The following is a 23,035-nucleotide window of genomic DNA, read 5'->3' as shown; positions in this document are numbered from 1 at the left end:
TCTACATCTCAGTCAGGAGAAAACTGTGCTCGTCACTGGTACCGAAGCTCAAAGAGAGAAACCCAGTGTAATGCTGCAAGCACTGGCGCTAAATTTATCCAAAAAGATGAAAAACTTTCTAGGTATTTTGAATTAAATCTTAGTTCCAAGTCCCATCATTTGTTTGAATTACTATTACTTTATGTCTTTCAAAACAGATTGTTCTACATTTAGTTTGTATGAAAAGTGCTTCACAAATGGTGCCTGTTTGATTGATTTAAAAATGAGATTGCTGCTAATGTTAATTGCACAAGATCATTAGCTTATACTCAAACTACAAATGAGACGTATCTTTTCTCCATACAAGTTTAATGAGCCAAACTTTCCCGAGACACACATATCTGATGAAACAAATCTCTTCTATGCCCTTTCTAATTTCATCTCAATGGTGGCTATTAGCTCTCTTCATTTAAAAAAAGCAAAAAAAGCAAACAAAAAAATAACATCCTACATGACTAAACATACCCCCAGTTTTCAATGAAACCATATCTTCTTGTGATACACCCAGTTAATGGCTTGGTTCTACATCCTGTTTGTCACCACAGTGAACTCAGTTAATATTCATTCAGGACAGAATGACCCAGACAGAGAGTTATCTTTAGGTCCACTTTCTGTTGCCATCACAAACAGCCTGTTCAGCAAGACTAAAGTATTTTGCAATAATCTGTACAACCACTCAGAAAAGACATTACATCTACCACAATTATAGTTTTTTTTTGCAGTTGTCCTTCATTCTTTTGGTCTCTTGGGACAGCTTGTGAAACAGTTGCATCACGACGTACATAACCATGTTGAAGGACAAGTATTAAAGAGCAGAATATCAATGCAGCTAATGCACATCTGAGAATATTCACCACAATCTGTACAGGTTACTGGCAGCTCTTTATCCAGTTTTATCTCACTATGTCCAATGGTGTTCAGCTATTCTCCCTCACAGCTTTTACATCCTGTTTCCCATGAAAACACTATCAAGGGCAGCTGTTGCTCAGGAGGAAGAGAGATTGTCTGTCATTTGAAAAGTTGATGTTTTGATCCCCAGCGTCCCCAGACCACAACATCGACACATTTCATCAGATGTGTAAGTCTGTGTGACAGAGAGAAAGCACTGCATATCCTATTACACTATAAAGACTAAGAGGTGCTGTAAGAGTGTATGTGTGTGTGTGTGTGAATCAGTGAGCATGGCTTTAAGTATAGTATGCTTTTTATTATAACTCCTGTATTGGGAAGAAAGACAGGATGTAGGTACGTACTCTCTTATTGGTCTTGAAGTGAAATTTATTTTTTTCACTTTTTTTTTGTGCTTGCTCAGACCGTTATGTCTACTGTTGTGGAGTGCAGCCTTGTGATGGAGGGACATCTAGTGGCCAAGAAGATGCATTCTTTCAGTCCTAAGACGATCGGGTCCCATTGGCGTGTATTGGCTTCATTCTGCCATACAGACTATAAACATATCACATTTTCACACATTCACAAACCAATAAACTGAACATTTGTTCCAACATAAGCCCTTAACATTTCTGTTATAGTGAAATTCAATTGGTTAGAGCCTGGGTTTGAACCTTGCGTTTTTAATTGGCAGGTCACCCGACCGAAGTTCAGTGTGGGATTTCCGTGCCTGTGTCCAAAGCCCAAAGACCCTCCCAAAGTTAGCAGTGGCGTCCGGAACCCCTGAAAAAACTTGTGTGTGTATGTGTGTGTGCAGCATGCTGATTTGTGTGGACTGTGTGTGCTCTCTCAAATACACAAGAACATCTTTGCAGGTTCAACACTAACACATACTGGTGTTTGCGCAGGACTCTCATTTTCCTTGTTTCTCCCAGCCACAGGTAAAGTCCACTTAGTGAGATTTTATACACTCTTTTGCATTGCATGTGAATGTGTGTGAGAGACGTCTTGTCTGCAGTGACACAGTTATGTGGTGAATGCAACAGTTATTGGCTTTAAAATGAAACAAGCCTCTTTGGAGGAAGTTTTCTTAACTTCGATATTCCATTGGCAATCATGCCTTGTGTCTTTATTTTCGTACATATCAAGTCATTGAATGCTCTGTTGACACTATGATGTACTAGTTTCGTGCACATAGTGAACACACAGTATGTACGTGCAAATATGTCATAGATCCCAAAAAGATCAGATTTATTTTTTGAAGAGTGTATGATAACTTTATTAGTGTTATGTGGCATCAGTTATATCTATGAGTGAATGTGTGTCATGTTACCTTGGTTCTGAATTAGCAGGATCAAAAAACATTGTGTAATTTCATGCTTTTGGTTCTTTTTTATACAGACAGCCTTCCTGCCCTAACATATGTTAAGCTTAACTTTGCTCAACCATATTGGTATTATTTCGCTGGACAGAACCAGTAATGTCTCTATTGTGTCTGTCCAGAGAGTCAAAAAGTTTGTGGACTTAGTCAACTTTTTTCCAGTCTGGTAGCTGCTGATGTTTACTTTAGCCTTGACTGTGACTTTTGAGAGCCAGGCGCATCTCAGAGGGCTGTAACCTTGACAACAGTGGAGGCCAGTCCCACTGCTCCCATGAATGTTCTGGCAGCAAACATATGCACCCATTTGATTCAACTTTGAAAGAAGTGTCAAGTTCACACCTTTGTTGGGACGATGGCTTGCTTCTCCAGTTTTCTGTGACTTCTAATGAAAATATGTTTCTTGCGACACATTGTTGACAACATTTCAATGTTCCAGGTATGAGGGGCTGCTTATTCATTTGCTTACTGGCAGCAAGTTTTGCCATTTCTGTGAGTAGCAAGATTGTATTATTTTTCTTTATTTGACAGATAAAATATGTGATAACAAAAGACTTTTGAATAAAGGTACAATGCCATGTTTGTTTTGGCAAGATGACCATTAATAATCATTCTCATTATGTTTAGGTAAAAAGCAAACCTCATGGAAAACATCATGGACTGCAGAAAACCTCACACATGGCCAAAGAAAAGGTAGAAAAGTGTATTAAACCCTTTCAAAATTCATAAAGAGCAACACGTAATTTCATATAATGAAATAAATGTTCCACCTCTCTCTTTGTTAAGGACATTGTCACAGAAGAGGCCAACAAACCTCAGGTCTTACCCACAGTAGCCACATTTGAGACCAGCAGCCAAGAGCAGGAAGACGAGGAACTGAGCTCAGAGGACAATGCTAACGCTAAGAAGGAGGATGAAGAGGTGCCCAAACCAGGAAAGAAAAGCACTGCAGTCCTGTTGAGTGAAGAAGAGTTGGTAGACCTCCTGAAGAAAGAGGCAGAAGAAGAGGAAGAAGCAGAAGAAAGGGAGCTGGAGGCTGAAGAGGCAGAGGCTGGCAAAGCTGTGAGAGTGACTGAGAATGAGGAAACTGAGCGAAAGGAGAAGAAGTTGGGTAAAAGCGTGGTTACAGAGAAAGAGGTAAAAGATGAAGAGGAAGCGAGTGATGACAGCGTGGAAGATGAAATAGTGGAAGAGGTTGAAAAGATGTCCCTCAAGAAAAAGGCGGAGAGGCCTGCTGACAAAAAGAGGGACAGAGGAGAGCAGGTGGGATTGCTGGAAGAAACAGAGAGCAGCACAGGATCAGAGATTCCAGCTGATCTTGATTATGCTGCTGACAGTGGAATTATGCACCCTGTAGAGATCGAATCAGCCAAAATCGACCCCTCCTCTGGTAATACCCAGTCCATTTCAAAAGAAGATATTCACCATAATATAAAGAAGGGAGCCACTGAAAAAGAGGTGCTGAGTATTGCTGAAGTCTACGATCAAGACATGCAAAACATTGAGGCAGTAGACAGGGAGGAAATCAGCATCAGTGAGAAAGAACCCAAGTCAAATGTGGACCCTCAAGAGCCAAAGGGCAGTGCAGGTCTTGAATCAAGCTCCTGGCCGTCTGGAAAGGAGGAAGAGAAGAGTAAGAATGACAGTGGAATTAACAACAAGGGAAAGACAAGGAAGCAGAAGAAAAAACAGAGAGCAAGGAAGCACTCTCCACAAATGGATGAAAGCCATCCTGCACAAGAACAAAGTCAACAGGATCCTCTGGAGTCAGAGGGCAGCAGCAGAGAGAATACAGTCCATAAGGCAAAGAGAAGAAGGGCAGGAAAATGGGTAATGCATTTGTGACTGGAAACTAAACTCCTGATTCATGTTGATGTTGCCCTGTATCTGCTGGATGTGTAAATAGACAAATGTTACATTATTAATAAAAGGTGACAGATATCTCAATGCTATGATTAGAGCCAGTTTCCCGCATGTGGCCTCACATCCAACAAACCTAATTGTCATTAGGAAGACATAACATCTACCCTTGCTGTAATCTGATGCTGTCATATGTAACTGAGTGATTTTTTTTCTTAATCTCATAAAGTTCACATGTTTCTTTTGTACTTTTCCAGGGCCCATTAGTAGGTGTGAATCCAGTGCAGATAAGAGCTTCAGTGGATCTGTATCCTGAGTCCAGGTCCTCTTTTGCTGGAACCATACATCTCCCGGGCACTCCGCCTGGTTAGTGTTGATTCCAAAAATTCTCCACCCAATATCAGACTTGAATGAGATGCTGTTGCTTTAGATGGTCAAGCAGCCACATATTCACATCTATGCAAACAGCCTTTTAATTTGAGGGCTTTTGACCGAAGATCTGTTAAGCATGTGAAAGTTCCAAGTGGGTGCAGCTATGCAAAGAATACAGGATCATCAGCACTTTAACTGAAATGTAAAACATTGTGGCAGTTAAATTTCAGACTGAGTGCCACAAAAAATAGCACTTAATTTTCTTTATGCAAACAAGAACATACGACAACAAGAATTCATGCTCAGCTCATCTTCAATGATCAGAAAACAGAGCACATAGTATTTTAATCTTTGTGATAATATTGGTATGGGTAAGACTACCTGCCCTCTTCATAAGAACAAGTTAACTATCCTGTAGAATAACATTTTTAATAACCATTCATGTTAATAGTATTGACTCCCACACAACAGTGAATACATTTTAGTTCCTACAGAATTCCAGAAACATTGCTTTCGATAGCAGAAACATTCCCCGAAATTTTGTTTTGCTTGGTGTTCACTGGGAAAGTTTTCAGTTGCATGATTTGGTTCCCTTAACGTTCTCTGAACGTGGGAACCTTTGTAAAACCAGCGCAGTCTGTGTTTCTGTTCTATTAACGTTCTCCTAACCTTTACATTGCAATCAACCTTTGTAAAACCTCCTGACAATGTTACAGACAGGTTCTTTAAATGTCGAGAATGTTCATGTTTTCATGTTTCACAGTCTGTGCAATCAGTGCGCTCATTTGCAGGTCTATATCATTGACTCCTGAATAATGAAACTGTCTTATAGATAATTGTGCTGATACAAGAGCGTAGAAATGTTTTCTAATAGTTGAATTCAGAAATACCGAATCAAAACCAATTAAGAGTGTGTGCAAAGAGTGCAATGCACCTTTAAGAGAACACTGGAGGTTTTAGATCACCAAACATTTAGAGAACGCTCTGCAACTGGATAACTTTTTGCAAACATTCTCTGAATGTTCTTGGTAATCCAACTTTTGGAAAACCTTTGGAAAAAATGTTTCAGCACAGAGTGAGTGAGACATGTGCAGGAACTGTGCCCACTGTTTTCTGATGTACCCAACCTGTCACCTAATCAGGAGCGCAGATAATTTATTCTAAATATCTTTATCTACCTTTTGCATCACCTCATCTTTTCCCTGAAGTTTCAGGGCACACGGCAAATCACTTTTCCTAGAGGGGGTGATATTGACAGGAAGTTATGCCAGAGAGAACATTCTTTAGGATCAATGCAACCACTGGTGGTGAATTTAAACTTACAATGACTTTATTTGGTAGTAAGACTAGTTCTCACATCTCCTCTCATGCTTTGCCACAAGTAACTCAAATGTTTTGCATAAAAGCTGATCAGGTTGTATTCCTGTATATAAACTGAAATATTTGCAAATAAATAGGGGGAATTCCATATGTTTAGAGTTATTAAAGGAAAAAGTGCAGGAGGATTAGAAAAAAAAAATCTTTTTAGCTGTACAAGAATAAAACTGCAATTCAAATATGTAGATATGAAATATAAAATATGTGTGTCACCTCCTGCTTGAAACTTTATGAACTTGAATATATTCTGTTGGAAGAGAATATGTTCTACTTTCAGGAAGTTCTGTGTAAACCTGTCTCTGGTCAGCAGTGTTCAACATCGCCTGACAAATGCACTATCACAACAGTGTCACAGAGGAATCTGCTGACTTGATCATTTTGCTCCACCTTCCACATGAATTGTGCTCACTCTGCTTCACAGCCTCTACCAAAACACAGCTCTGCAGGCTTAAGGAGTGAATAAGAGAGATCAAGTTGAATTTAATCACTACACCAGCTATAATGACAGAGGAATGTAGTGGATGATGTCGAATGCCCATTGCTCACCTGTTTCCACTCATAGAAAAAAACCCCAAAAAACAGCCAGGAAAATGAAACATTATTTAACTTTATTTTCTTTAGTTTTTTTCAAATCATGAGTCAGATTTAACTTTCGGTTTTTCCTCTTTTTTTCTAGATCCCTGTGACAATTTCCGTTGTAAGCGTGGTAAAACATGTAAACTTGATGCAGACAGTAAGCCGAGCTGCGTATGTCAAAAGCCGTCAGAATGTGCACAGAGCGTAAATGAATTTGATCATGTAAGTATGTGAAATCTGCTTATGACTCAGCTAGAAAGCTTAGCATCTGTTTATATTGACAATTTTGTTTCCATTTAGGTTTGTGGGACAGACAACAAAACATATGATACGTCATGCGAGCTCTTTGCCACTAAATGCAACTTGGAGGGAACTAAGAAAGGCCAAAGACTTCATTTGGACTACACTGGCTCATGCAAATGTAAGAGTTACCCTCTGTGTAAACTGTAGTGTTCAAGCAAAAACCTTTGAGCATGGTGTAAGAAAAAAATTCTCCTTCTTGTCCTCTGTCCTGCTCTCCCTCAGTGATACCTCCATGTGTGGACACCGAGCTGGTCCAGTTCCCACTCCGAATGAGGGACTGGCTGAAAAATGTGCTGCTGCAGCTCTACGAGCAGGATTCTGTGTCTCCTGGCTTCCTCACCCCGAAACAGCATTTCAGAGTAAGGCGCAAACCTAAAATCATTATTGAGAATATATCTAAACCAGTCAATAGATGTAGCTTGGCTTCTTAAACATCTGTGGCCTTAAGCTTTGATGTCAGAGCTACTGAGAACATCAAAGTTTGTACTTCTGTTTTGGAACTTGAATTTGTTGATAGAATTGTCACTTGTGATGCAACTTTTCCTTTTCCAATTTTAAAGGAACTTTATGTATGAAACAACTTGCATGCTCTGAAAATATGGGGACAAAACAAAACTGGAACAAACTGAATGTGTGATAATGGATAAAGAGTAAAAGTTGAACAAAGGTGAAAGAATAAAAGAATATGCATATTTTGTAATAAAATCAATATTTTGTTTACTTCCTGTCACAAAATCCACAAACTTCAACAGCTTTTTACATTCAATAAATATATATATATTTCATAAAAGAGCATTCATACATATTGTGGTATATTGTTTAGCATATTGAGTCATTAAAAACCAACTGATTTGTGGTTTTATGTATCTTATGCATAGGTGAAGAAAATCTTTGAGAATGAGAGGCGCCTTTATGCCGGTGATCACACTGTTGATCTGCTGGTTCAGGATTTTGAGAAGAACTACAACATGTACATCTACCCTGTGCACTGGCAGTTTGCTCAGCTGGACCAGCACCCTTCTGACAGGTACATTTCAATCATCTGTGTCCAGACTGATTTCTAATTTTGGTGATTGCATCCAAAAAATGCTTTCAAATCAAAATCAAATCAAGTCAAATTTATTTGTATAGCACATTTCATGTACAAAACAATTCAAAGTGCTTTACATAAAATAAAAGCATTGCAGCAGGGAGTGGAAGAAACATTAAAAATATGTAAAAGAATATAAAGAGAAACAAATAAAATTATTTAAATGAATTTAAAAACAAGCAACAGTCCAGATAAATTAAAAGATATTGTGAAGATTTCATGCATAGACACATGAGAAATGTAACTCACTGTAACTTTTCAACAATAGTTGGTTTTAATAGTATTGAAAAGAAAAGTCAGCGTTTCAGTGAAACTGAAGGTTCAGTGAAACCAATTCTATTGATTGTTCAGCTTTGACTTGTGACCCTACTCTATTTAGATAACCACAAGAAGCTTTGATTTAATTGTATATACTGTATGTTGGCTTATAATTTGTGTTTTGGCAGAATTACTTATTAATAGATACTAATCATTATCAATGCATCAATGTAAGAGCATGATCTAACAGTTTTGTAGTTTTGTTTTATTTTCTGCAAGAATCACTTTTCTAGTTATTGTTGTTATTATTAAGTCAATCACATCTGTACAGAAGCCAATATTAGTCTAAAATATCAGGTCACATATTACTCAGTAATGACAGATACCGTCCACACTAATGTGATCAAACTCCACTCTCTGCTCACTTCATGCAGGCTGTTGTCCCACTCAGAGCTGGCCCCACTCAGGGTCCCTCTGGTGCCAATGGAGCACTGTACCTCTCGCTTCTTCCAGGAGTGTGATGCTGACAAAGACAAACAGGTGTCCTTCAAAGAGTGGACCTCCTGCTTTGGTATCAAAAACGGTGAGAGCAGCATGATGTCTTTAACTACATCCTTAACAGTTAGCTGAGAAATGCAACAAAGGAAATCACTCTTTTTGTAAGAAGCTTTTAACTGTTGTTATTGGCTGTTAAAATAACTTTTTTTTTTTTTTACAATATGATTACTGAGATAAAAGCATTTATGGTGACAATATTATTCAGAAAACAATAAACCATTCACTGCTATCAGACTAATTCATCTTTGGTTTTAGATTTTTTTTTCCGAGTTTCCCTTTTTGGTGGCCTTGAATCACGCTTAAAATAGACCATTCTGAATTCAGTGGTGTTATATTTTATCAGCAAAAATCAAAGCATCAAAGCATGTGTGTTATAAACATATCACTAAATCATTCTTTTGATTTCACAATTCTCAGCAATATGGGTATGTTGTGATCCTTAGTGCAAAATAATTATTCTAATTAAAGTCCAACACAACCAGCACACAGTGATTAAGATTTAATGATCAGCGGTCTCTGTACTGTATATATGTAGCACACTTGTTTTGATTTTGATGATTTCAGTTGTAATTATTTGCTTCAGTGTTATCCTTTTTACAAGATAGAAAAATGCAAAAATTTGAAATGTTTCAGCTTCAAACCTTTTCTCATCCAACCAAACACTTTTCAGGTATCTTTATTAATTCTTTTTTTAACTTTTTTTTTAACTTTTCTCTCTACAGATGATATGGATGTTAACCTGCTTTTCTGAGATTGACTTTGTACCTCATCACCTATTCGAGCTTTTGGAAGCTGTGCTAAGAACCATCTGGCTCTCGATATTTCGCTGAACACACAAATACTGTTGAAAGAAAGTAATTTTACCTCCTGCTTCAAAAGACAAGTATTGGATATTATCGCTGTTATCTTGTGCTAGGTGGAGCTTGGGCAACTAATTGGGTGATGTATAATTTAGGTAAAGCTTATAGAACTGTTCATTCAAATAAAGGAAATAGTTACTTTTAGCTAGTTTAATTCAGAAATTGTTTTATAATGCATTCCAAACTGGGGGGAAAGTTTACCGTAGCTTATTAATAGAAAAGGTGTACAACAAGGCTTAGTTTAATTTCAAAGCATTGTGTTATACAGCTGCTGTAAATCAGTTAATGTTGCTTAACTTGGTAGTAAATGCTGAAAATGTCTTGTGATCATATAATCCATTATAACAACCTGTCGCTAAGGTTGACTTGTGTTTCCTCAATGTTCAAAAAATAAAGTCATTGCATCATGTTGGTGGATCCCTTGGGCCCCCAAAAGTGCCCGGTAAACACTTGTTTATGCTGTCGTATTCATTGTGTCTTTGCGCTTTCATGACATGAAAATATGTCCCCTACAACAATGGGATTGAAAATGCGAGTCACTCGAATGCGGTTTTGGTTTGCCACTTAATCCTGAATAATGGCCCTCTAGGCAACAAAGCAAAAAATAGCTTGTAGCTTAGTCATTATGATTACACTAACTTGTTGTTTTGAGATAAAGCGTTGGATTCTCATTGGACCGTTCTCGTTGATCTCCGAATCTGACACCCTCTATATAAGAAAGGTGAGAAGCGGCTGCTCACCTGTCGACTGTCTGCTGTCACAGAGATAAAACATGTACTGCATACTGTGGGTTATCTTTCAGATGATGGCTGTTGTGGTGGATGGTGGTGTGTCTTCAGGGAGTGCTGAGGCACTTATGAAAGGGGGCGCCAATAACAATGGAGGGGCAGCAGCGGCTGGTAATGGTGCCAACGCTGGGGCTCAAAATGGAGTTCCACTAATGGGTGAACCTACTGTGGCACGGTTAGTCCAACTTGGTGGGTCATTTTTTATCCTGCCAGTTGGGAACCCTGTAGGTCAGGCTCTATTGCAGCAACTAATCCCCATTGCAGCTCTCCAGCAAGGTGGAACTTTTCTCGTGGGGCAGGCAGGTGGAGCCAATGGGAATCTCCAAGGGCAGATGGCCCAGCAAGCTGGGGGTGGGCCTGTGACACTGTTTACGATGCTGCCACAGTTTAATGCTGGAATCGAACCTCAGCCTGCCGTGTTGACTCCTGGCCAACTGCAGCTGATCTCGGTGGCCGGTCCCAATATCCAGCAGCAGTTGGGCGGTGCTGGTGGTGGTGGGAAGCCAAGAGGAAGAATGAGGTTTCAGCGTTCATTGGCAGCTCGTCTCAGGAGGGAACATGATGCGCTGACGAAGGTTGTGGCTGGTGAAGAGGAGGAAGAAGGTTCTGGGATAGACACGGAGGAGAAGCTATTCTAATGAGACCACGCAGCTCCAACAGATCATGATTTATTCCTACATCGAGCTTACAAAGCCTGTCGCATGACCAGCTTTTCACACTGAAGTCATGTAAATTATTATCATAATCAACAACCAATAAATAATTGAAGTTTAAACTGTCGAGACCTTGTTGATTTCTGAATTCGAACACACACGTCACCTGTTGCCCAAAATACATATAAACACTGAATTCAGTCAGCCATCATAATGGGTGCAGCTCCAAAGACAGCTGTTACTTTTTGTGTAAGTAGCTGTTAGAAATATACACAAAACTTCTGTTTACAGTTGAGTGCCAACTTGCTAAATCATAATTTGGGTCTCAAAGCTTGAAAACATCTGAAACATTTACATATTTGCTAAGTTCTTCAAGTATTTGAATATATTTCTTTAAAACCTGTGATATCATAATAAAAAGAAAAATCTAATAGGATCTATGAATTGACTATTGAAAGAAGTAATTATAATCACAGCAAATGTAATTTCTCAGAACATAAACCTGCAAAAAAAGGAAAAACAGTTCCTAAATTAGAAAAAAATGACAGCGTATAATTAAAGCTCCAGACCAGACTTCCCGCATAGTGTTTACCTGGTTTGCTGTGGGTGGCTCAGTCAGCAGCAGAAAACCATTTCCAGACAGCCTGGACATGAGACAAAATAATGAGCCAACCACCAGGGAATGATTGTAATGGTTCTAATATGCGTTGATAAGAGGTGCAGATAAAACATGAAGTACCATGTATGTTCTTCTGTGTCTGTATTTGCATTTGTCTTAAGGCTAGGGCACATAAAACCTAAACAATTCAGACAGTTACAACCTCAACCTCATCACAAATTAAAAAAAGGCCCCCAGTCATGCCCGTGGAAAGTATCTTGGAAAGTATCTTAACTTTGCATTATCTTTGTCTCTATCTTGCTTATGATTCCAAGCTCACTGGATGCTTATGTGAAAAGTACATTGTTGACCCTTTCCATAAGAACCTGGATCAAAAGGATATTTTTTTTCTTACTGATCTGTTCTTCAAGTTTAATAAAACATGTCTGTCTGGTCGTAATGATAGAAATGTGGGAGACGACGCAGACGAGCTTGCCTCGAATGAATAACACACACAAACTCTTTGTCTTTCCTCATAACCTAAAAAGTTTGACGCAGGCTTTTTAACATATTGGAATATTTAACATAATAATTTAACATATCAAATTCATAAGGCTCCATATCTCTCCCGTTTCTAGAGATATCTTTTCTGTACCATCTGCCCGGCATGACACACAAATACATTTTAATGCATGGTTTAATTGAATTAATTTCACGCTCCACTGTCAGCAAGACTATATTCACCTGATCACCACATCTAGGACTGTCTCATCTAATAGTTGCTGGTTCATTGATAACATTCATGAAACACATGCATATCTTTCTGCAGTATAATCTATGGCTTTTTTGCATCAAAGGATAATCTATATTTCATGCATGGTACTAACCCCCCCCCCATCTTTCTACCTGATTGTGCTTCTCATGCTTAGCAGACCTGTAGTGCTGTGGCTGCTGGCTTGACTTGATCCTCATCAGCCAGCCTCACCATCCGGTTAATCCACATTCATTCCTGCTTTGATACTTCTTATATTCATATATTTATATTTTAGGCAGATGTAATATCAATAGCAATCATTACAGCTTCAGCTCTGTGACTCAAAGCCCTGCTCACTCTTGAACAGTAACCTTATGAACACACAGTTCACCCTCTAATGTTGACTCTTTCCATCTTATACACTGCTTTTATCACACATTAGTTCCTTAGTATGCTTGTCATGATTCAGGACCTGGACTGTGTGGAGAACCGTTTCTGGTTTATCCAGTGTAAGGTGTATCTTTGTATCTTGTGGTCTGTCCTTTTTTTTCATTGCTCTGTGTGTTATTTTTTTTTTTCTGTAAAGCATTATGTAAGCACGTTTTAAAAAAGCGCTCTACAAATAAAGTTTATCATAATCATTACTATAATACTGCAGTTCGACAACATCAAATTTGCACTCCAGACATGAATTAAATCACAAGATGTTATTTCTATGATAATCAGCTGTTTTCCACAGCCATCTTTTCATAAACAGGGCACTGCTTGCTACACGTTGGATTCCAATTTAAGTGCACAGGCAAATTTGTTTGTCATGATCTTATCTACAAAAGCACTTCATGATGATGTCAGTTGTTTGCTTCCTGTTACCGCTACCCGCACCATTTAAAGGGTTCTCATTAGTTTTAAGTCAGTATGTCCACAACCCCCCACAGACCAACCCCAAGGCACTGAATCACTCTGTTATTTTCTATTGTGGTCACTCAGCTACATCGAGAACAATGTGAGATAACTGAACGCGGCGAAGTCCTTGAAAAATAAGCGATTTACAGTTTTTAAAGCCTGCATTGTTGAAAATGAAGATGTCATATCACAAGTTCTCATGACACACAGGTGACAAACATAGTGTTTGAAAAGGTCAGTCTTCTCTTCTCTAATTGGCTCATAATAATCTCTTGGACAGATAAAAAGGTGTAAATACAGTGAGTTACAGCTGTCCTTCAACATTTGAAGTAAAGTGTACTGTTCACAGGTTTCAGGCTGCAAAATGAAGTTTCTTCTCTTCACAGTGTTTGTGGCAACCTTCTCCTATGTGAGTACTCTGTATTTTCATGTGTTTGTTTGTCCAGCTGTCTATTTGTCATATGACATCTCATCTCTTTGTTTTTTTGCAGGTCAATGCAGGCAAGGTAAGATACAATCAGCGTATGAATTTATGTATGTCTAGCACAACAATCCAAATGAGGCCACCGCCAAAGTGAAAACTGTTTTCCTGCTCTGTGCAGACGGAGAGGCTATTGGCAGCTATGAACGCAGGAATGCTCAATAGGATGATGGCTGGAGGTCTGAACCCACCTATGGTGGCTGGTGGTGGAGTAGGTTTCAGTGGGCAGCCCCAGTTTGCTCAGGTCAGTCCTTTCGGTCATTATTTGATTTGAATCATTTAGAAAATCATGGGATAACATTCCTCAGTGAATCATCAATGTACAATACTAACTTCTTATATTGCCCTCTCGCAGTTTGTACCTGGAGTTCCTGCCTTTGCTGTTCGACCTCCTATGCCTAATGTGTACCCTGTAGCAGCAGTCAATACGGTTAGTGTGGCACACCACTGTAGTGGTGTTGACAACACAAAACTCAGCCAGTGTTGTTTAGAAATGAAAAAATAACAATTAAAAGAATCTATCTTTCTGGTTTACTACCAGCTTCCTTTCATGGGTGTTCCCCAAATGGCCCCAATGAATCCCTTTCAGCAACCTCAGATGGTAACCACTCATTTCTCTAACAACATTACTTAAACATTGGTTAACATTTCCAGAAATGTAAGAAATCACTAGAATAACTAAATCTTGCTCTTGTGTCATCTTTGTTTAGGGGATGGCAGGTGGTGTCATGCAACAGCAGCCACCTATTCAGCTTGATCTGCTCAGAAGATTCAGGGTAGGAGATGATGAAACTGTATTCACATTGGATAGACCATGTGATATAAATGTAAACTAAACTGTTTAATTGTTCCTCTGTTTCTCTACAGCGTCAGATTATAAAATCTGAAAACACTGTCAAATCTTCTGTGGACACTCAGGTAAGAGTGTGTAAATTGCAAACAAAGTGGAAACAAAGTTCCAAATGTTCTGCTGTAAGCAATTAACACTGTTCTGCCAGACACATCAATTTGATTTATTCACGCGCTGTTCCCTTGTTACTGTTTGTCCTCAGATTCCAGCTCCCACCGAGGCAACCACAGCACCCCCTTGTAACGAAGACAATCATCTTCAGAATAATTAATTTCCATAGCGTTAGCTAAATCAAACTTCGGTTCTTGGATTTGTCCACAACATGATTCAGCATGTTACACTGGTTTTTCTTATGTATTCCTTATTTTGAGTAGTTGCAATAAAATCAATTCTACTCCAAATCTAAATCATTTTTGTCTGATTTCAAACCATTATGTTTTACAACCAGAGCACTGTCATCAGTTACAAGCACTATGTGTATAATTTACATTGGATCTCTGCTGCCATCTAAAGGATGATGAGCAGTGAACGTTTTCAGGAGGCCACAACACATGACACCGAGTAAAAGAATAATGAATAATGCTTAGTGAGACAAACAGCTCACTTTGTTCTATGATGACAAAAAAACAATGTGTTGAGTGTGTTGTAGATCTATTGGAAATAATAGAGTGAAACTTTGTACTTGCTTAAAACAACTTTATCAGCAATGACACCCTTCAGTCCATTTGGGAATTATTCTCAGGCAGACACAAGATAAAGGGGCCTCATGCAAGAACTGTTCGTACGCACAGATTTGTTCTTAAACCGTCCGTACGAGTGATTTAAGAGAATTTGCGCATTCACCAATCTTTTCACATTTTACGTTTTCTTTCAAGTACGAACAGAATTTACGAGTGATCCAGACCTGTCGTAGGCGTTTCGTAAAATAGTCTGCTGTTATTCCAATCAAGTTTGCTTGACTAATGGATTGTATATTTAATTACTTTGAAGAAAACATAAATAAATATACACATTATACCCCACAATGATGCTGACATTATTCTGTTTGACTTCAATTATGCACTAATTGAAGGTTCATTTGAATCTGTATATAACAAGGTCAATGGGAAGCGTAACCAGCGGCTGTCTTGCTACTTTTGGATGCCTTAGTGCGTCAGGCTCTTGGAAGAGACCGTGTGGAGACAGACGAATGGCTGACATCGCGATTTAGATTACCAAGGACTGTGCTGCTACAAATATGCAGCTTGCTAGAGCCACAACAGTTGTGGGGTTTGATCGGCGTGTTTTTCTCTGGAGTTGATTGGCCACAGAACCTTTCAGAGCGAGATTGGAGACAGATCGGGGGTGTCCTAGTCCTCTGTGAGTCGTGCGCTCCCCTTGGTCATCAAAGCTCTCATCAGTTTATCACCCATGGTACATCAAATTCCCATACACCGCTGTCCAACAAGTACAAATTAAGAGGGACTTTCATCCCATGGCTGGACTGCCAATCATAACTGGAGCACGAGACACATATACGCATCAAAGCACCCGTGCTGTCATGGAGCGCACTGAGCTGAAGGCCAGGTGGGTGTGTCTCGATACAGCAGGGGGCAAATAGCCCAGAGAAGGAATGCCAGATTTGCGCAATATTGCCATGAACGAGGGTCTCCTACAACCTGAACCAGCCCAGGCAGACCAGAAGGTGTGGTGCCAGAAGAACCCCCTCATGGACCACCCCATCAAAGAGCCATCATGATGAGGCAACAACTGATTGCATGGCTTTAGTTGCAGTCATCGAGCGCCTGCTCATGGAGAGACGTTTTTTTTTTAAGCCATTTTCATATCAAGCCATTTATTTTTTTATTTCGGTGACATTACGAACTACAGGTGACACAGTATTAACAGCACTCGTAATTGCTTCCCATTTCTTCGCTTTAGCAGGTCCTGTAATTCCACTGCTGACACTGCTAAAAATGACAGATTTTCCTTTTTGGATCTCTAAAAGCAGAACTTCAATCTCAGAGCCCATAAAGTTGTTCTTTTTGCGCCTTGATGCCATTCTCATGATTCAACACTGAACACTTCCTGGCACAGAAGAGAGGAAGCACAGCTCCTAATATGGTATAATTTTGGCGTGGAGTATGCAAATCTATTATCCTCGTGCACGTGCACTTAGATACGCACGAGTGGGATTCATCATTTACGCAGGTCGTTTACACACTTTTTCCGAAGTTAAGAGCGTTTGTTGAATCTGACGTGGCGTGTTCGTACGAGACCTTCTTATGAAAAAAGTGAGAGAAATTTAGAATGAAAATACGAAAATGTTCTTGCATGAGGCCCATTGTTTTTTTTGGCCCCAGAAACTTGATGGTATTGCCTAATCTTTTAGTTCTGCAGTCATTGTTTTTTACCAGGATTTTTGTTTTAACTCTCATTAGAGCTGCCTTCTTTCATCTGGGTGACATCACAAAGCATCTTGTGTAAAAGGGACACCGAAAAACTGGTCTACTACTGCAGTACCATTTCAGCTGGTTGTCCAAGTTATTCCCTGAGGATTTTTTGGTTGATCTAGAACACTGCGGCCAGGGCACTGACCGGTTCTGCCAAGAGAGATCACATATCTTTAGGCCTCTCTACGTTGACTCCCTGTGAAGTTTTGTATAGAATTTAAAGTCCTCCCCATTACATACACAGTCCTTAATGACTAAGCTCCCATCAATCTGAAAGATCTTATTGTTCGTGCGAGTTAATATTGTTATGCTGATCTATTTGTTGTTCCTAGAATTTCTAGGACTAGAATGAGAGGCAGAGCCTTTAGGTTTCAGGCTCCTCTCTTTTGGAACCGGCTACCTGCTTGGGGGGGACAGAAATCCTCTCTGATCTTAAAATCAAGCTTTAAAACTTACCTCTTTGCAGGATATTATATCTAATTCATTGACATGCCTGTGAGCAGGTCTGGATCACTCGTAAATTCTGTTCGTACCTGAAAGAAAACGTAAAATACGAAAAGATTGGTGAATGCGCAAATTCTCTTAAATCACTCGTACGGACGGTTTAAGAACAAATCTGTGCGTACGAACGGTTCTTGCATGAGGCCCAATGACTTCTCCTCCAGTCCACACAAGGGTCCCACATGATTTAGTATGAAACAGGGTTGTTTTCAAGACCACAAACAACTACCGGCAAGGGATCAGCACAACAGGATGGAAGTTGTAGGTTATTTCTCTTCTCTCGGTCCTGCAACTTCATTACATTCGTGATTGGTCTCTCAAGGCACTGTTCACTGAACCAATGCTCTGCGTCTCCCCCTAACCACTAAGAATAAACCATGCACCACAACAAACCTAATTTTGTTTTGTATGATTGCAGTATTATGTTAAGATTGAAGAGGACCAAATTAACTGAATCTATTTCATATGAGATTGAAATATAATTCAAAATATGGAAAACTTGAAAGGCTCTTGAAAACACTCCGACAGAACTGTAAATTTCACGCACTGCTGTTGAAGTTAACTCATGAAACAGACCGCAGGACTTACAAAACTACCATAATTCCAAGGTAGGCTGGTCCAGTACAAACTGATGCAGAATAAGTTGTTTTTCTATGGAAAATATTTTGACACGTAACATCAGTAGGAAAAACATAGACTGATAAATGATAAAGGTAATGATGGTAAATCTTTCTTAAAATGTATAAATTTCAGGATCCCGGTACTGTGCATGCTGGGTAATCAATATTGTTGTGGAATTGGTGGAATTTGTGCTTTTGCTGTTATAACAAAAAGAAAATCAAAATCTTTGCAATCAAAAGGACCTACCCAGGAAAAACAAGTTTGCGCTTAACTGTTATTTCAACCATTACTAATTTCTTGTGAGCACAGGAATATCAACATATCTGTATGGATGCATATGAAAAAAAAAAAAAAAAAAAATCTTTTACTTCTGAATTATTCCACCAATTATCATCTATTGCACCAATGATTGCATCAGTCAAACCTCTCCATACAGGCCGTCACAAGCACCCAACTGTTGCACGTTTTCTAAGCTGTCTACCGATCTTATCGAGACCAGTAGTCAGCCATTTGCATTGAAGCATTCATTATTTATTTATTTATAATTGCTAGAAGCCAACATCAGTCTGAACATGAACCTGTGACATAAACCTGTGATAAATGTCTGATCATAAGCTCCCCACTCCTGTTTTTCTTCTTTTTTTCTCATGACATGCCAGAATTCCTGTTGGTCTTAATGTCCATAATTACAGACTCAAGTCTTAACACATGCATAAAAACTTTACTTTAAGGGACTAGTGTTTAGTGTCTTCTCTATGCTTGACAAACCAAGTGAAGAATTCTAGCAAATACAAGCAAAAAAAAGAAGAATCCAGTTACAATCTGGTGATTTTGTCATCTTCCTATGTTTTAGATTAAGAATCTTAAGAAGAGACCTGTGAACAACTTGACACAGAGGATGACATGGTGTTTAGAGACATGACTTACACTTAATGACATACTTACTGCTCCTGTGTTGTCAGTGTCTGAGTCTGTTGCCATGAGAAATGTCTGTCACGCTGACCGCATATTGTCTGGATGAGTTGTTGGGGGACTACGGCGGGTCACACACAGAGACTTTAAAAGGCATCTGAGCAAGGTGAGCAGGCAGATGCAGGAAGGCAAGGAAGAGAAGAGAAACGGTGAGAGGACCACCTTGTAATGTTCAGTGAATGTCTCTTGTGTCATGGTAAAAATAATGAACTTGAAGAACATTTTACCAATTGATGGAACTTTTTAAAAACATGCCTCACGTTTGTACTCACTGCAGGACATCATGAAGTCTCAAACTGCCCTTCTGTTGATCTGCCTGTTTAGGACAAGCATTTCTATGCCAGTGAGTTGCATCTTTGTGCTGCTTTATTCCACTTGCGTATAGCGTGTCATCTTAAATGGGAAATTGATTGTTTTGTAATGTTTTCTCAAAGCTGCAGATCGGACTTATTGCAAGCAATAGTAATGAGGTAAATCACTTTAAGCTTTAATTGCTGTTGGATACCCTCTTTTGACATTTCTTGACATTCTTGTAATAATATTGTTCATCTCATTCAAATTCTTATGCGTGTTCAGATTCTGAGGCTGAACGCATTAACTCTTGCAGCTTTTGGACAAGCACAGGTACGAAAAAAAAGTTGATTTTTAAAAAAAATCTCTGTGCCTCCATTTTAATGTTTGCTTTGAAAAGTAATATGCAAATTGAAACATCATTGATATATATATATATATCATTGAAAATGATATAATTGAAAATGATATACCTGTTTCCTTTTAAGGCCTCTTCACTGTTACCCCAGTATGTTCTGCAGCAGCAGCAGCCTGAGGTACTGCTCACCCCTCAGATGGTGAATTTCAACCCTCAAATGGCAGGTCCCTTTGGTCCCCAGGGACCACAGCTGTTGCTCCCCAACCAGGGTAACCAGCTGACACCTGTGCTTCTCCCCAATGGCCAGCAAGAGCAGCTTGGACCTGCACAGGATCCCAACAATCCTAACATCCCTCAACAGGCCCAAAACCCTATGCAGGTAACAAAACAGCCTAACAAGACAACAAAGGCATCATGTAACTACAAGCTCCTCACAATCATATGGAGGAGTCAATAACTCTCTTTCAATCTCCTTTAGATGTATCCACAGTTTCAGTATCCATCTTTTGGGTTTCCTCAGCTTCACAGGCAACAGGTATCAAATCAAAATATGATCTGATCGTGTACAAATGTCAATATGTTTGTTAAGAAGATTGTCACTGATTAATTGTTTCTTTCATCCACAGGGCTTCCCTTACTTTGTATCACCTTATGGCTATCCCCAGCAGAGGAATACTGCAGTGTTGCAGCCCAGCAATGGACAGCAGAACCTGGACAGAACCACACAGAGACCACAGCTCCCACTGCAGGTCAGACACCAAAACGTACCCTTAAGTACAGAGATGAGAAAGATCTCAGGTTAGTTCAATTAAGTTAGAACCGCTGCAGACAATAATGACTTAAAGGGAGACTTAAAGTTAAAGGATAAGACCGGTTTTTTGACATTGGGCCCTTGATTTCACATTATAGCATGATGTTCTACTCACCCCTGCTTGTTGTTGGTCATTTGGAGCTGTTCCGAAGATATTCGCGAGGCGTCTGGCTGCTCTCTTGAGATATTCGGCCATGAAACGGTTTCCTATGGGCAAGCTCATACAGGCACAAACTATGCTGTTTATAATTTATTAATTACTCTACACTAGCACTGATAACGTGGAGGTGCGTCGCTTACTTAAAAAAATCCGGGTTATTGTAATTTTGATTTTTTTGTCGTAAAGTGGGTGTTACTGACGTCCTCGTCTGCTACTGCCACAGGCAGCCCACAGACCTGCTGCCTATTTATTCATTCGGCTAAAATTCAAAATTAGTAACCCGGATTTTTTTAAGTAAGCGACGCACCTCCACGTTATCAGTGCTGGTGTAGAGTAATTAATAAATTATAAACAGCATAGTTTGTGCCTGTATAAGCTTGCCCATAGGAAACCGTTTCATGGCCGAATATCTCAAGAGAGCAGCCAGACGCCTCGCGAATATCTTCGGAACAGCTCCAAATGACCAACAACAAGCAGGGGTGAGTAGAACATCATATTATAATGTGAAATCAAGGGCCCAATGTAAAAAAACCGGTCTTATCCTTTAATAACATAGCTGCAAATGTTGAGTCATGACAGTGTGGATGTGGTAAGTGTGTTGCAATGAGACATCATGAGTAATGCCTCCCCTAACAAATACATGAAACATTTATCAGAAAGCTCTAGTAATATAATGGTTGGAGTTTATTTCTCAGGATGGTGCAAATTGTTAATTTGTGCAGATAATGCTTTCAGTTATTGCGTTTTGATAATTGTTTCTGATATAACTTGATAAAATATTATATCTAATTAACTGTGTTTTATTCAGAAGTTTTTTTTTTTTATAGATATTGATTTGAGGTTTCTTCACAGTTTGAAGAAACTCATACATACTGACGACCTAACTGATCTGTGTATATATTTACTTTTTTAGTTTTGTTGTCTAACTTTCATGCATATCATCAAATTTCAGCAGGGTTCCAAGCCAAAGCTGCAGACAGAAAAGGTGAGTTCTTTCTTCTTGTTCTTTTTTAATTTAATCATTAAAGTAAGAAAACTTTACTTGACTTCTGTGTCTTTTTGTAACTTTGTATATGCTCCGCGTCAGATGTGGCCAGCGGGGACCCAGAGAGAGTCCACTACAATTCCTCCTGATCCTCGTGGTGACACAACTGGTCCTGGGAATGATGAGGTATAAGTTTAAATCTTTCACATATTACATTCACACTAACACAGAATCTTCTGTGTGGGATTGCTCTCATTTGATGGAGCTAATCTTTCGTAATTAACTTTTTTTTTTCTTTAGGGTAACTCCAACTTTCCCTTCCTGTTTGAGCCTTAGATGTCACCTTGGAAACAAAAGCAATTGTTAAAGTGAACATAAGAGGGTGTTTGCCATGTCCTGACCAAATCTTTGCTTTCACATGTTGAATAAAGAATTTTGCTTAATTAAACTGCCTTTAATCTCATTTCAGTTCTATTTTTTAACACAAACACGCTGGCTTTACGAGATGCCTCTGGTATTTACAAAGTATTACCTTCCGATATATAGTCAGTGTTCGAATAGGTACACTAACACCAACCAAAAGCCCGCATTAGAACAAGAATGGGAATAATAATTTTCACATATCATTGATGAACTGATAAAATGTGTATATTTTTTGGTTTCAAAACTCCATAGTTGACTTTGCTCTGTAAAAAAAAAAGAAGAAATAATTAAATTAGAAAATACATTCATAGAAACTACATATTTAAGCAAGACTCTGCAGCGTTGACATGAAGCCATACTAAAATCACACCAAATCAAGCAAGATTCCTGCCATAGCAAATGAAGAAAGGAAAATATATTTTACTGGAAGACAAACAGCCATTCAAGAGGTTTGCCTTTCCCTCCCTGTGAAGCTAAAAAAAATAAACTCTCTGAGAGTCTGAACTTAAATTGTGTCATCTCTGCAACAGTTATGAATAAACCATGTAGAGGTAATGACAGTGGGGTGCAAATCGTTGGTCTGAAGGAGGAAACCAGAGCAGACACTGTGGATGGACTTAAACAAAACCCAAGTCTAACAGGATGTAACTTCCCATTTCTGCTGGGTACCACTCTCCCTACTTACCCTAAACTAAGAACACTTGCATTATTCCTAGTGGTGTCTTCATTGCTGCTCATTACCTCCAACGAAAAAAGCTTTAGACTGAGCAGTTTAGGGGACAGGCAGAACAATGTCTTTTCACAGATCTTTAAGGGCGATCCAGACATCCTTACACCATGGCCTGGCCCCTCCTCCTCTACAGAAATTTATTACAAAAAGCACAAACAGGGTTAC

The 23,035-nt window shown here is 39.1% G+C and overlaps 3 protein-coding genes across 5 annotated transcripts; all 3 read left to right on the top strand.

Annotated features, from left to right (window-relative positions):
• The first annotated feature begins 1,235 nt into the window (after positions 1-1,235).
• LOC142379260 (uncharacterized) lies at positions 1,236-9,995 on the top strand. 2 transcript variants are annotated; one of them, XM_075464398.1, is made up of 12 exons: positions 1,236-1,284; positions 1,622-1,868; positions 2,745-2,797; positions 2,933-2,998; positions 3,092-4,135; positions 4,423-4,531; positions 6,591-6,712; positions 6,791-6,911; positions 7,016-7,152; positions 7,672-7,820; positions 8,576-8,724; positions 9,422-9,995. In XM_075464398.1, the coding sequence occupies exons 3-12, from the start codon at positions 2,747-2,749 to the stop codon at positions 9,448-9,450; spliced, it is 1,977 nt and encodes a 658-aa protein (XP_075320513.1). In that variant the 5' UTR covers positions 1,236-1,284; positions 1,622-1,868; positions 2,745-2,746; the 3' UTR covers positions 9,451-9,995. The 2 variants fall into 2 exon arrangements, with proteins under 2 accessions (XP_075320513.1, XP_075320512.1); XM_075464397.1 differs by lacking the exon at positions 1,236-1,284 and having other exon boundaries at positions 1,362-1,868.
• Positions 9,996-13,569: 3,574 nt separating this feature from the next.
• Positions 13,570-14,923, top strand: scpp9 (secretory calcium-binding phosphoprotein 9). The gene is made up of 8 exons (XM_075464396.1): positions 13,570-13,664; positions 13,747-13,761; positions 13,858-13,980; positions 14,092-14,166; positions 14,278-14,337; positions 14,447-14,512; positions 14,604-14,654; positions 14,789-14,923. The coding sequence occupies exons 1-8, from the start codon at positions 13,620-13,622 to the stop codon at positions 14,855-14,857; spliced, it is 504 nt and encodes a 167-aa protein (XP_075320511.1). The 5' UTR covers positions 13,570-13,619; the 3' UTR covers positions 14,858-14,923.
• A 4,262-nt stretch (positions 14,924-19,185) lies between these two features.
• Positions 19,186-22,115, top strand: odam (odontogenic, ameloblast associated). Of its 2 annotated transcripts, none has more exons than XM_075464395.1 (10): positions 19,186-19,261; positions 19,390-19,455; positions 19,547-19,582; positions 19,689-19,736; positions 19,892-20,140; positions 20,240-20,296; positions 20,388-20,510; positions 21,688-21,717; positions 21,820-21,903; positions 22,018-22,115. In XM_075464395.1, exons 2-10 carry the CDS (start codon positions 19,396-19,398, stop codon positions 22,051-22,053), a joined length of 723 nt encoding a protein of 240 aa, XP_075320510.1. In that variant the 5' UTR covers positions 19,186-19,261; positions 19,390-19,395; the 3' UTR covers positions 22,054-22,115. The 2 variants fall into 2 exon arrangements, with proteins under 2 accessions (XP_075320510.1, XP_075320509.1); XM_075464394.1 differs by having other exon boundaries at positions 21,685-21,717.
• Positions 22,116-23,035: the final 920 nt, after the last annotated feature.

Source organism: Odontesthes bonariensis, chromosome 4, assembly GCF_027942865.1.
Source record: "Odontesthes bonariensis isolate fOdoBon6 chromosome 4, fOdoBon6.hap1, whole genome shotgun sequence".
NCBI classification, from domain to species: domain Eukaryota; kingdom Metazoa; phylum Chordata; class Actinopteri; order Atheriniformes; family Atherinopsidae; genus Odontesthes; species Odontesthes bonariensis.
The sequence above is the reverse complement of the archived record's forward strand: the minus strand, read 5'-3'. Positions and strand labels throughout refer to the sequence as shown.